Source organism: Choloepus didactylus, chromosome 7 (assembly GCF_015220235.1).
Source record: "Choloepus didactylus isolate mChoDid1 chromosome 7, mChoDid1.pri, whole genome shotgun sequence".
NCBI lineage: Eukaryota > Metazoa > Chordata > Mammalia > Pilosa > Megalonychidae > Choloepus > Choloepus didactylus.
In genome coordinates this window covers 103,859,307-103,873,423 of record NC_051313.1, presented here as the reverse complement: position 1 = coordinate 103,873,423, position 14,117 = coordinate 103,859,307, and the positions used below count along the sequence as shown (strand labels likewise).

Below are 14,117 nucleotides of genomic sequence, written 5' to 3'. Positions count from 1 at the left end.
ATAACTTTCTATTTTTAATTACTACTTAATTTAAACCTGATTTTTCCTACTGAGTAAAAACAAATAGAAACAACCTCACACTGGGCCTTTTTCAAGGTCTTAGAAGCCTTTTCCCTTCATCCAACTACAGCTCAGTCTTGGCAATTTGCTCATTCACTTTGGTGCTTCTGATCTTCAGAACAGCCTGGTCTAAAAGCTTATTCTTTAAAGACCATCTCCCTGGATTCTGGAATCAAAATCATTTAGTTTTCTATATACTCTCAATTATTTCTAGCTGCATTATAATCTGGGCCTGAATTCTGACATCCTGGTATTGTCAAGCTTAAAATGGGCCTTCCAAATCTTTCCCCATATTGTAGCTTCCCTTTAATTAATTAAAAGAAAAAACAGATGGTTTTTACAAATTTCATGGACTACAAACAGTGTTGACCAAAAATAAAAAAAAAAGACTCTTTGTAGTTCTATGACTCAACATAATCTTATTTTTATGCTTTCATCTGGCCTTGTAAACAAACTTAATATGAGACAACAAGGATAAATTCAGTCACATCAGGGGTTTTCCTCTTCTCCCAGGGCTACATGTGATTTCCAGGGAGGTTCTCATAATTCCATGGTGTCATTGGGTAGGGGCTTCTTGTCTGGTCGTTGTTACCTTTTGACCCTGGCATTTGCTGAGATATATCAGATTACCTCTTGTCTTAATCCTCAATTGTAACAGGTCACTTTGTATCCTCCTCTTTCCAATTATAAGGCCTCTTCAGGCTCATCAACACTCCAAGTTGCTTCCCCGTCTTTATATTACAACCCACCATGTGGATGTTGTGAGCTAGGATAGGACACAATTTTATGCTTTCAGATCCCCAAATCTATTGAAGGTTCTCTTGCTTCCTAACCCTCAGTCCTTGGTGCTCAGCTCAGTGGAGTAGGTTCAGGACCCCTTCTCAAGGACAGCAACTAGGTCCTCTGACATCTTCCCTCACCTTTGAGCTGTAGGCCCTTTACCCACTGTGGGGTGGGAAAACTGGCTCTTAAATCTACATGCATGCCTCTAAATTGTTCATATATTAAGTTTAATGTCCTGAGTCCTTTAGGATGTTGGCTGTGGATACTCCAAAGATATATATATATTTCCAACTCAAAACACTTTTCTCTCAACTATTATTTCTCCCTTAAGTTTCAAATTTCTATTTTGAAACTCAAAAGTGGAAAAATGAGTGTTTCACTTCTTTGTGCATTTCTTCTGTAAAATCTCCCCCCAATGGCAGTGAACGTCAAACACTCTAGCTGCTGCTTTAATGAGAGGAAGGGTGGAGGTGGCAGGAAATTCCAGGACTGTAGATTTATTTTCCCCAGTATTATAATGCTGCTCATGTTAATACCTCATATTCATTTGTTCAGCACATGTGATCACCTATAATGTGCCAGGCTTACAGTTAGCATCCAGATCCTGTGTCTGCCTGAATTTCTCTTCTTTTCCCTTAGCATAGACTTATTTCCCCCCGAGAACCTTCCTGACTCCCCTAGTTAGTTTAAGTTTCCCTGGCAGGGGCCATCAGAACACTTGGCAAATTACCTTTAGGAGTGCTTGTTGTACTTTACTGAATCACATGTTTGTTGCTCTTGTCTTTTTTGGAAGACAGTAAGCTAGATGAGGGTGAGTGCTGCTTGTTCTATTTACTACAGCACCCTACCACTTGGCACTGCTAGATGCTTAATCAGGATGGCTTGAATGCATACATAATAGAAGAAACTAAGTTAATCTAACTACCTTGATGAATGTACATGGGTCCCTTGACCCCTAGGGGGTCACCATGGTTCCATGTTTTTTGTTTTTGTTTTTTTTTGTTTTTTTTTGTGGAGTATGAGTGCTGCTGTACTTTTTTATACCTGATGGAAAATTTTGTTTTAAGCTTTTTAAGCCTTTTTAAGACTGTTAAATTACAAAGCTCTGTTCCCCTCAAATGACTTCTTTATTGCTCATTGAATGTTATTTATCATTGAGGGTTCAAATTGAGAGCACCCCTGGGTGGACTCTGGGAAAACTGAACTGTATTGCTGTTCTTTTTTTAAAAACTAATTAATTACTTCCCTTTGGTTCTCCTTAGTTGTTCCTAGCTTAAATATCACTTCCTCAGAGAAACATTCCCAAAATCTATTTTAGGTCTTCTTATAATGTTCCATTGCAGCCTTTACATTTCCTCTATAGAACTTACCATGACATATTAATTTACAATTACAAAGTTATTTTGGTGATTATTTGTTCAATGTCTGTTATTCCCACTATTCAATAAGGCCCCTGAGGGTATTGACCTTATCTTGTTTACTTTGTGTCTCCAGGACCTAACGCAATGCCTCAAATGTGGAAAGTGCTTTATACACACAAAGGAAAGAAGGATCTGTTCAGAGTGACATAATAATGGAATCAGTTTCAAACTAGGGGTCAATTTCAGTTTTGCCAGTAACTGAGAGGTCTCACATAGTCAACATTTGTTATTTATTCTGCCTGCTAGTAGGTGAATCCCTTTTCATGTCTAAAGAATTTCCAACATTTTGTGTCTTGCTGAAAGTGGGTAGAGAGAGAAAGCGTTTGTGCAAAAATTGCCTCAATATAAAAGATACTGAAAAGCCAGTTATTCATTTTCTAGGATTCCTTTGCAGCTAGAGCATAGGAATGGACGCTAGGCTCCATTCAACAGACATTCCCACGTCAACCTGTCTCAGGAAATACTGATACCAGATCAGGGTGTAGGGAGTTCTTTCCCAAGTCTATAGCTAGTACAGCAGTGGTTTCCATATCCAAATCAGTTCATGGTCATAATTTTGGGCAACATTTCTGTCTGCTTGGCCTCAATTTTAATTATCCACCATTCCCAGCAATGCTATGTACAAACCAATATCCTTAAAAATAATTCCTTTTCTGCCTCACCTAGCCAAAGTCAATTTTTGTTGCTTGCAACTCAGAATCCTGACTGATGAACCTCTGGTAAATCATTTAATCCCTGTGGATTAGTTTATTCCTCTGTAAAAGGAGGCAGGTGGATTAAATGATCTGTAAGTTACCTTCTAAAACTCTGAGCTTCTATAAAAAATGTCTAGATTGGTTCAATTACTTAAAGGTATGTGGCGATAATTCTTATTACTAAAACTACCTGGCCTTTCTACCTGAGTATCCCTTCCCCTCTTAGCAGCAGTAACTCACTTCAAGGGACTTCATTATTCTATAGTGAATGATGGAGTCTCCCCTGTTTCATTGAATCAGATACTTATAAATTATTTTCTGTTCCTTAGGTCAGCCATTGCTTAGACATGGAATGTTGTGCTCAATTTTAGACCAAAACCCAAATACACAGATGTATAGAGTGACATGACTTCATTTGCATCATCTCTTTTCAATCACAGCTTTTGCTTGTTTATAGAGTAGTGATATTTTAAGATTTGAGAATTTTGCAACTGGGAAATGCAGAATACTTTTTAGCATGAATTAATATTTTTAACTTGGATTACAACTGGGGATAACATATGGTAGGTGCACCAAAGATCTCAGAAATTTTTTTCTTTATAAGTGTATAGAGGAGGGTCTGGGACAGTTTGCCTTAGATGTCATTTTGTGAATAAAATAGAAGGAAGAAACCAACAAGACATGCTTAGAGTTAACTTAATTTCTTAAAAGATGGTGTGAGAGCTAAGTGTCATTCATTCATCTCTCTCTCTCTATATATATATCTATCCATTTCTATCTATCTATCTATCTATCTATCTATCTATCTATCTATCTATCTATCTATCTAGAGTTGAGGGCCAAAGAAGATAGATTACATTTTTCAAGCTCCCCACCTTCCTACCTGCCATTGGTAGTATCATTTGATAACAGGCCACCCCACACGTAGAGGGTAGTAGTCTTATTACTGGCAGTTACTGCTCCTTTATCATATTTTAATATAAGTTTCCCACTGGTTGGGAGCAAAGCCATATACTTGTTAGCTAGATCTAAAATAGAAAAACCTAATCTTATTCCTGTGATTCTGTCAATTGTGCCCTTTCCTGAAACAGGAAAGACTCTCCCCTTTCCCATCCTTTCAATGCATCGATGTGGTCCTCTCTCCTTTTATGACCTTATCTCATCCCAGCCACTGATTTGTTTTCAGTGGTTTAATTGGTTCTGTAATGTTATTTAATCTTGTATTTGGTGGAGAATTTATTCCATCTTTTGGTCCTCCCAAGTCTCCACTTCCACATCAATGTCATATCTTCCTCTCATCTATATCATTATTCAAGGTACTGTCCAGCTTCAAACATTGACTAAAGCCTAATTTATATCTGGGCAAATGGGCCTGGTGGCAGAAGGTAGGCATCCCTTCGAAATGGTGGTTCTTTGAGAATCAGGAATTCTGTCCCACTTCCCCTGGTCAGAGGAGCTGAATCGTGACTGGAATCTAAAGCCCAGAGAATGTCCATGTCAGTGACTTTTTCAGTTATTCCACACTGCCTCAGCACACTGAGAAGAGTAGGACCTCTCTCCTTAGAACCCTACCTGCTGGAATGGGTTGAGATATATTGAACCCAAAAGGTGAGCTCCATATAACTTGGAAAATTTATTTCCACTTCATTATTCTATTATTGCTTTAATTGCTTAATTCATTTGAATTGATCAATATGGACGACATTGCTATGACCCTCAATGCCTGCTTGAACTAGAGCTGATCTGCTGGTCCTCTGCAGTAAGATATACTTAAAATAAACTGAGTTGCATATGCGTGATTCTTTTGTAGAAGCTGAACATGTATTCTGTGAATAATCCCACAGAACTGTCTAATTTAGGAATTTGAAGTTTTACTGCCCTTCTAGTGAACCAAAAGGCATTGATGAATGTGAAGTAATTAAAAAATAAACAATTTAGAAAAAGTTGACAGGTACAGGTGTCTGGGGTTGAACTGGATGCGAGGAAAGCAGGGAATAGACCAAGGAAAAGATTAAACGGGTTCCAAGTTGAGTAGAAAGTGCTGGGAAAACTGTGACATGAAAGTTTTAGAAACTTTTGTGGAATATATTTTTTCAATTGTTTTAAAGAGGAGAATAAGAGAAATGGGAAATAACTATGTCAATGGGAAGGTTGTATGAAAATAAATGTGACCTATTAACCCATATTCATTTTAAAAACATAAGTAACATTCTGTAGTACCTTTTAGATCCTGTCTTTTATCCCTCTTTCAGCTTGAAATGCAATTTGTAGTCATTCAATGTGAAAATTGAATGACTATTTGTTCTAATCCCAGAAAACCACAATGATTCATTTGCAAAGTATTTAAAAACCACAGTATATTTAATACACCTATGTCCATTTTAAAAGGATAACATAATGCAAATATCTTCAGTTCTTCCTGTTCCTGATGTCATACTCTCATAAAAGTAGACAATATATGAAATGTAGAAAATATTGTGGACTGAGTGCTAATGTATTTTTTGTCAACTACTTTGGCAATAACTCTTAAAACGACTTTTGAAATACTGTGGAATCATCATATGACTCACTAAAGGAGAAAGGATGGCTATGTTAAGTTCATAGACATCTGCTAAAGCAAGCTTTATTTATATGGTTATTGTTTATTTGGGTATTTAGAAGAAAAGCCTTCACGACGCATCTATTCCATGTACACTAACAAAGAAAATAAAATTTCCCCAGATTGAGATTCTACAGAAAGATGGAAAAGCAAGCCGAGTGGGACTGTGCACATTAGAACTCGTTTATGACTGTTAAGCTCAGGTGAGGATTTTGGCTCAGGGTCCTTAAGCAGGGATGCAGGACTCAGTAGATGTATCTGTCTGGGATTTAGATGCCCTATTACCAAAATGGAGTAAAATGGGTATTGATGAGGTTTTCTGTGTTGCAGTTAATTTTTAGATATGAGTCATGAACTTCTTGGGTAGAATCTGAGAACCCGATGAGACTTTAGAGCAGATTTTCCAAGCTTCTTCCTTGACATGCCTCTGTGGCTCCACAGGTCAAGTAGACTGAGGGATATGAACCCGTCCTTACATATGATGGCTCTGCTCTCCTTACTTTTTCCCTCTTTCAGGAAAGCATATTGAAAGGCACAAGCACATGAATGGTTTTGTTTTAAGAAAAATTTATAGCTGATCAAACTTCGAAAACAACCAAGCATTCACAGATATGGTTGCTTTAACTATTATTAGTAAAACATTTTGCATCTCACTCCTCATTATTGATCCTCCACCCTAGCTTGCCATGCCTCTGATGTTGATAACTATTTATTTGTTTATTCTTCAATAAAAGGTTGGGGTGGGGGGGAAGGAAGCAGTGCCTGACCTCAGATAGCTCCATTCTTAAATTGTCCCAGGATTTTAGGCAACTGAAAGATAAAAGAGAGGTCTATTTTCCCTAGAACTCCCATATAGAGTCCCAAAGAAGGGCCTGATTAGGCTTTTTTCGCTTCATGTGCCCATCCCTATTCCTATTATTGTGGCCAGGGGCATGTGGTCTTCTGATTGGTCAGACTTGGGTCATGTGATACCTGTGATAGCTACTTCATAGAACAACCTGGAGGTAGAGGGGATGCTGGGAAGGTTAAGGTAGAAAGTATATTGGGAAGCTAAAAAAAGAAAAACGGAAACAGATGTCCACTATACAGGGGATTAATCTCAAAATAGTTTCATTATTTTTCTTACTGAAAGAATATTCTAGTAGATAACAGTGTAAGGATATTTTGAAGTTAATGCACTCTCTCTGAAATAGTTCCAGTTTAAAATAAAAATCAAAGCTTGGATCCACTTTCCAGTGTGACAACTCTAATTGAGACCCCTCATGATTACTTGTTTAGGCTGTTGTCTAAATAAGCTGGCTAAGAGTGGAAGTTCTATGTGGACAGTGATTGTTTCTGCTTTTTTCCTTGCTTTAACCTCAACGCAAAATATTTAGGAGATGCTCAGTAATACTTGTTGATTGAATGAAAGGACAGTGCTCTTTCTACCTTCTATTTCTTCCTGTTCCAAATTATTTTAAAGGTTAATCTTCCTAAGTATATTTCACATTCATATTTCCTGAAAAGCCTACTAGTGCCTCTAAGGAATTAAGTGCAAGCTCAGAAACCTGTTTTGTGAAACCCCCCATACATGGATGCTACCTTTCTTTCCAGCCTCATCTTCTTTAGTTGCTTTCCCATATGCCAAAGTGAATTGCTCACTAGCTGCTATAAAAACATCATACATTCCTGTCCCTATGCCTTTGCTCATGCCAGTTTTATTCTCTGGAATACTATTCCTTATTTCTGTTTGCCAAGATGCAGGTTATGTGCCACATCTTTCATGAAACTGTTCTTAATTTGCCCAGCAGGATGTAATTTTGTCCTCTTCTGGGATCACACATCAGGCTCAGACTTGTGCAGTAGCTATTTGTAATCTAGAGGGAGGCACTAAGGTGTACTGGTATCCTCCACAGCACTTGGCATAGTGTCTTGCACAAAGCAGTTGCTGAAAAGGGTTTGTTGAATTCAAGAGAGGTGATCTACAGGGTCAGGTGGAGAATACCTGTTACAGGGCACTAATTGGAGGAGTACATTATTACAGGGACTAAATTGCAAATGATGAGAAACTAGTGGGGGTGTTTCAAACCCAATCTCTAATTATTCTTTCATCTGAAAATTAAGATACTTCTCAGGTAATTATAATTTTGTGAGTGAGAAAGGTGGTTTCTGGAAAAGTCTCATACAACTGTGTCACTTTTGGTTGATGCTCGATGATTCTGTTTTACTTTGTGCCTAGTGAATTTCCATTATCTAAGCCTCAAACTTGAGAATAACTTGAGGCAAAAGAAATAACATTTAATAGAAATCTCTGAATTCATATTAGAATTTCAAACCAAGGTAGAGTGTCTAAGTTTCTTGAGGCAAATATGGGTGATTTAAAATTTTATCAAGGTGAATATACTCTCTGACTAGTTTTTAAGTGAATGTGGGTTAATCAGTCTGGAAAGCTCAGGCGCACTGGTGTCTTGTTTAGCTATATTACTTGTCAAATCTAGGCACAGTTGGACAGCTTTTACAGGGTTATACTTTAGGTCTTTGGGTATGTTCAAATTCTAGAGTCAAGAATGGCTAGATATAATAAACGGGACAAAGAATGTAATAACTTCTGGCTCAACTTCTCAGAAGTCATTATGAAATGATTCCTATGGGGAAGATAAATGGAAAGATAATAGGTGGACTTTCTTGGGTGTAAATAGGCCACCTGCTCCTCCCCTTACCCATCGTTTCTGGCTCTGGTTTTCCACCAGCTCTTGTGATTGTGTTTTCTGGCACCTCTCTCACTAGGTGGCAATGTTGATTTGTGCTGGCTTCCTGATTGCCTGGATTCCTTACGCAGTGGTGTCCGTGTGGTCAGCTTTTGGAAGGCCGGACTCTATCCCCATACAGCTGTCTGTGGTGCCAACCCTACTTGCAAAATCAGCAGCAATGTACAACCCTATCATTTACCAAGTCATCGATTACAAATTTGCCTGTTGCCGAACTGGTGGTTTGAGAGCAACCAAGAAGAAGTCTTTTGAAGGTTTCAGGTAACATTTCAGAAGCCCCAGGAGATTAACGATAATCTTTGTTTGAAAATCCCATAGAGTTCAAGCCATTCAGATGTGCTGTCTTCTTAGGGTTAGAGGTCATCGCTGAGGTATAGTATAAGGCAGACTTTAATTTTTGATCATCAAAATTCCTGAAATCAAGTGATTGAATATGTTGGGGTTAGATGACATGGGTAGATAGTGAGAAAAGTGAATCTATTTTTGATCCTCTAGCAACTCAAATATAGGGTTACTTCCATCTGGGCAACCATTATACATTAAAGGCTCTTACTCTTGCTTATCTGTTCTACATGATCTAAAATCAAGGACTGAAAACAGAAAGACTTTCTAGTCTGGGGCATTTCTACCACTGTCTAAGAGTAAAGGAACTGGGCAGGCAAAGGAAGGCAGGAAAGGGAGATGATATTTTTACCCTGTGCCAGGTTCTTTAATTTTATTTTCCCAAGTCCCCAGAATATCCCTTCTCTTTGTCAGATGAGGAAACTGGTTCAATGAGGTTAAGTAAGCTGACCATATTTACATGACCAGGAATTTGCAGAACAGGGATTTAAATTCATGTCTATTGGGCTTCAAAATTCACTTTTCCCTCTATGCTGTTTCTGCTATAAAATGAGTTTGGGGATCCAGCACCAATTTTCCTTAAGGCCCTAAAGGCTTGAGGTGAGTAAACAGTTGGGGCCAATTGGTGGTCATTTGTGTCCACTCAGAGCCAGTCTTAACAGTAGAAAGTTAAAAAAGACCTGAATTCATGAACTAAAGGTGAAGGGTGTTGAAAAGGCCTCAGGTCTCCAAGCCCTCGTTACTCACTTTGCCAAATCAGGTTCGCTGCCCGATATGCACAAAAGCCAATCTGTGACACTGAGGTTTCAAAGAGAGAGATTTATTACAGAGATCTGTGTAAGGATCTGTCTCTCCAAATTGGAGAAACTGAGGTTTTTATGAGATTCAAACAAAGGGAGGTGGAGATCATGATGTTGGGACGTTGGGAGATATTGACTGCTTTGTTCAGTTGGAAGTGTGTAAGCACAGACCCAAGAAGCTGCTCGTGAGGATTGATGAAAGCCAGCTGGGGTAAGCATTGGGTTACAGATTATAACAAGATTATAATTTGCCTAATTAACCTAAGATAAGAAGCAAAGGAATTGAATCAAAAGGGCCGTTAGGAATTGACAAAGCCCAGCTGGGGCAATACATATGGTTACATGGTTACAGTTTACATTAGAGTCATAAATAGTTCAATTAACATAAGATAGCAAGTAAGAAGACTAAGCTAAACAAAGGGGCTATAAGGTCTGATAATGGCCAGCTGGGGCAAACATATCCTTACCTGTTACAGCAATATTGTAAGACAAAAGATAATAAAGGAATGAAAGCAAACGAAAATAACATTTACAATGAAAACCTTGTAGTCAGCAGTTATGATCTACAGGAAAATGGAGACTTTTGCTTAGGGAAATGGGCTACCTAGTGACAACAGCAGTTACATGGTTACATCTAGATATTTTTCAATACTTCTTTCCTTGATTAAGGAGGGGCAATAGCAAAAAAATAGGGGACAATTGTAAAAGACAATGGGAAAATGTGAGTTTTTATCTTGTTCTTTCACTGTGCTTGAGCAAGTGATAAATCTTTTGAACTTTAGTTTCCTCACCATGTTGGTACAGGATTAAGTAAAAAAAAAAAAATAATAAAGACAATAAAACAGGCACAAAGATGAGGCACAGTTGTTGCCATGGTAGAGTGGAACAGACACAACTGGGGGGAGGAGACAGGGTTTAAGACCAGCTCTGCTGTTTACAATAGCTCTAGAGTTTTGGGCAAGTTATTTAACTACTCAGAACCTAGGATTTGGATGAGGGCAGGACAATGCTTATCTCCTGATTTAATTGTAAGAATTAGTAGAATAGGTGTGTAAAGGGCTTGTGGGCAAATATTAGTGGTTATTTTTTTCACATTGTTGTGAAAAGATTGTTGGTGGTTAATGCTTCTCTGTTGAACTGAATATTTAAATTCAAATGTTAAAATGCGTCTATTTTGGAAGTAATAGCAATTTTGGCCTTAGCAGCTATTAAGACTATTTATGAATGTGGGTAGTGGGAATAAGTTTAATAGAGCAGTTGTGGAAGAAAACAGTGGGGGAACTTCTTCATCTGAAGGAAATGGGAATTTGAAAAGAATGGCTGAATGCAGATTTCACCTACCTGATAATTTTGCCTCAGACTGTCTCTGTGTTCTGTACATTCCCTCACAAGCGTGAGCAGCACATAAATATTCAATACTCAACAATGGGGACAGGGAAATTTATGTGGAAGACAGTGACTTAGGGCCACAAACCTTTGGAAAAATCATCTAGGCAAGAGAAAGCTCACTTTACAGGTTCCCATTAGGCATTTATATGAAATACAGCGATTGCTTTGCCGGAATGGGGCAAGGGCTACTTCCTTACTGTAGAATTTCAGCTTTGCTGGAAAAAGCAGGCAATAGTGCTGATGGGGGGAGGAGACCTTGGAATCTAGAGGTTGAAGTATCTTCAGGGATGGGGTTCTGAAGAGGTGAGATGAATTGCAGGTTTTAGGAGGGTTTGCTTCAGAGATGTGTAGAAGGGGTGGTGGGTGGGAAATGGCCACCAGAGATTTCCCTTTAGCTTTCAAAAAAAGCCAAAAACAAAACAAAACAGAAAAACAAACAAACAAACAAAAACCCAACTTATCTTTATTGTTGTTAAGAAGCTAAGAAAGTGGATAATTGGAGCCCACAGAGGGAGGTGAAGTGATATGAAGCCAGTCCAGAGTGGATAATGAAACAGACCTATTAAATTGAATTAAAAAGGTTTAATTTAATTTGATATTCTGTGTTTTTTTGTTTGTTTTTCCCTTTTCTGAGCTCTGGGATGTATTGGCTTATGATGGAAGATTATCTTGGAGAATATTTTAAATTCAAACAAAAAACCTAATGCATTAAGGATGTCTTAGTGCAAATATATTTTGAGTAATTTTAACAGTTCATTAAAAGTTAAACTAATTTTTCCCCCTGAATTGAGTCTCCTGAGACTTTGGTAGAAGCTGATGAACCAAAGGAAAAAATATGCCCAGGAGCCTTTTTTGAAACCCTTTTGAAGGTTATTATTTACCACATCTGGGTACCCAGATGTCTCCCCTATGAACAGTTCTCAATGTTGGCTCTGTAGTAGAAATACCTGAGGAAGCTTTGAAATAACGCGGATGCCTGGTCACACCTGCAAAGATTCAGCTTTAATTGGTCTAGGTTGGGTCTGGGCCTCTGTTGTTTTTTGTTTGTTTAACTCCCCCAGATGATTCGCATATACAGCCCTTCTTGAAAAACAGTGAACTGGAGCCTGGAAAGGCAGACTTCAGCAGAGCTGCTCCCTCCACCGACCTTCCTAGAGATGGATGAGACCACCTATGGTCAGTGACAGGACAAACCAGATGGCGGAAGCTAGGCCAATCTTAGATGGAGAATAAATGCTCAGAAGACAGTGGGGGTTTACACTGAAGGACTGAGGCATTGTACTTCCTGGTTTTTTTTTGTTTGTTTTGTTTTGTTTTTGGTAAAGATAAAGAACAAAGGAAAACAAAGCTCTTAGGCACTGCTATTGTAATGAAAACCTCCTCTGATCACCTTAGTTTGCAGGGATTGTCTTTCCAGAGAATATCCTTTCCCTTAGGTGAGTTGCAGGGCCCAAGTGAGTGGCAGTTAGGAGTGAAACTAATTTTATACTGAGAGGGCAGGAGAGTCACTCACTCCGTAAACAAATGGTTTGTTTTGTGGAAAACTCAGCCCAAGGGATGAGGGAATTTGAATATTCTACATTTAATTATTCTTTTCCACCTCTTTCTAATTCAATATTGTCCATATAATCTTTGTGGTAGTCAAGTGTATTAAATTATGTATGTTAAGTTGCAATTTCTTTTCCTCCTCTCCTCTAGGCTGCACACCGTAACCACGGTGAGGAGGTCTTCTGCTGTGCTGGAAATCCACCAAGAGGTATAAAGATGGATACACAGCATCACTGATGGACACATTTATTCACTTCTTTGCCTCTTCCCTGCTGTTACATCTGATTGTGACCACACTTTTCTCTGTATATTTTTATATTTTGTATGTTTTTCCTCAAGCCTGGGTTTTCTGGGAAATTCCAACGGCTTAATGGAAATGGGATTATGGGATACTACTTTAAGGAATAAGATTAGGATAAGCTTCCCTGGGATTTTTCTTTTCTCTTTAAAAGCTATTGTCATGGCAAACAATATGAAGTCTGAGATACTAAGAAAAATGTTTTAAAGTTTTATTTATTCAGGTGTTATTTTTTTAATGTCGTGTCAGGGAGACAGTTTCTGGGGTCCTTTTAGGTGAGTGATTATTGGGACAGTGTTGGATGATGGCTTTTTGGGATATGTGTCTGCTTCTTACAGCTCTCCTTTTCTAGTGTAGCAGTGATTCTGCAAAGTAGTCCTCTAGGGAAATCAGTTTTGTCTTAGCTCCCTAGATAGAAAACTCTCTCATATCCCAGAATTTGAAGACAAAAATAAACCCTACTAATGATAATTTTACCCACATGGGTTTTTCTCATTACATTCTACTTACCGACATAGTGGATGTAACAGCATTTAGAACGGTGATTGTTAGACAAATGAATTTCGTGGAAATAGCTGTTTCTATGTGTTGTTTCTTTCATTTGTTTGTTCTTCATTATCTTTGTTCTTTCTTTTGTTCATTCTTCCTTTTAACAAATACCTTGAGAGTTCTGCAGGTAAAGAAACATAGATATGAATAAGAGATGGATATGATTTCAAAGGTTGATCCCTGCCCTTCACATGCTATTGAAACGGGCAGGCGTGTAAGTTCTAGGTCCTCCTAGGCCCTCAGTCCGATCAATGCATGTCTGGTCTTCTCTCCTAATGTGGCAGGCAGGGGCCAGCGGACTGCCTTTCTTCGGAGTGAGTCCCCGTGTCCCTTTAATACAAGGCCTGGGCGGCTCTCCTCCTGCGTTGCCCCTACCCCTGCTGTGAACCTAAGTCCTGCTCAGCAATTCTGGTCTTACCTTATGTAGCTGGTGGTGAGAGAAGTGAAAGAGGCAAGGGTGGCCCCTCCAGTGCTGTTGACAACCTCTCTACTCCCTCCTTTGAGGAATCCTAGAGAACTGGACCCTCCTCCAAGGCTCAGCCCTCAGTCCCTGGCCCCTTCAGTGTCTTTGTCTTTTGTTTTTATTGAGAGTTGGGGCAGGGGATGAGGAATGGGTTGATGTGTGCCTGCAGTAAGATGGGGCTCAATGAGTAAAGAAAGAGGAGCAACCCACTTTGCTTGAGTCTGGAAAAAAGGGAGAGATGTCATTAGGCGAGAGAGGCAAGGGCCTTTTAGGCAGACATGTAAAGAATAGGGGTGTGAAAGCCCAAGGCATCACAGGTGGAGGAGGACACAGGTGGAGCACAGAGTAGGCAACCTGGGTTTGCACCCCAGCCCTGGGCCCTTTGGCAAGTTTGTAAAGATGGGGATGTTAACAACAATTAAC

General features: G+C 39.0%; 1 protein-coding gene across 1 annotated transcript in view; it reads left to right on the top strand.

The window, feature by feature from the left end:
• The window catches only part of OPN5 (opsin 5), a 32,262-nt gene extending 19,664 nt beyond the window's left edge, over positions 1–12,598 (top strand). Inside the window, exons 5-6 of the mRNA XM_037844472.1 lie at positions 8,325–8,566; positions 12,535–12,598. Of these exons, the coding sequence (XP_037700400.1) occupies positions 8,325–8,566; positions 12,535–12,598 (306 nt within the window). The remainder of the gene's footprint in view (positions 1–8,324; positions 8,567–12,534) is intronic.
• The last annotated feature ends 1,519 nt before the right edge of the window (positions 12,599–14,117 follow it).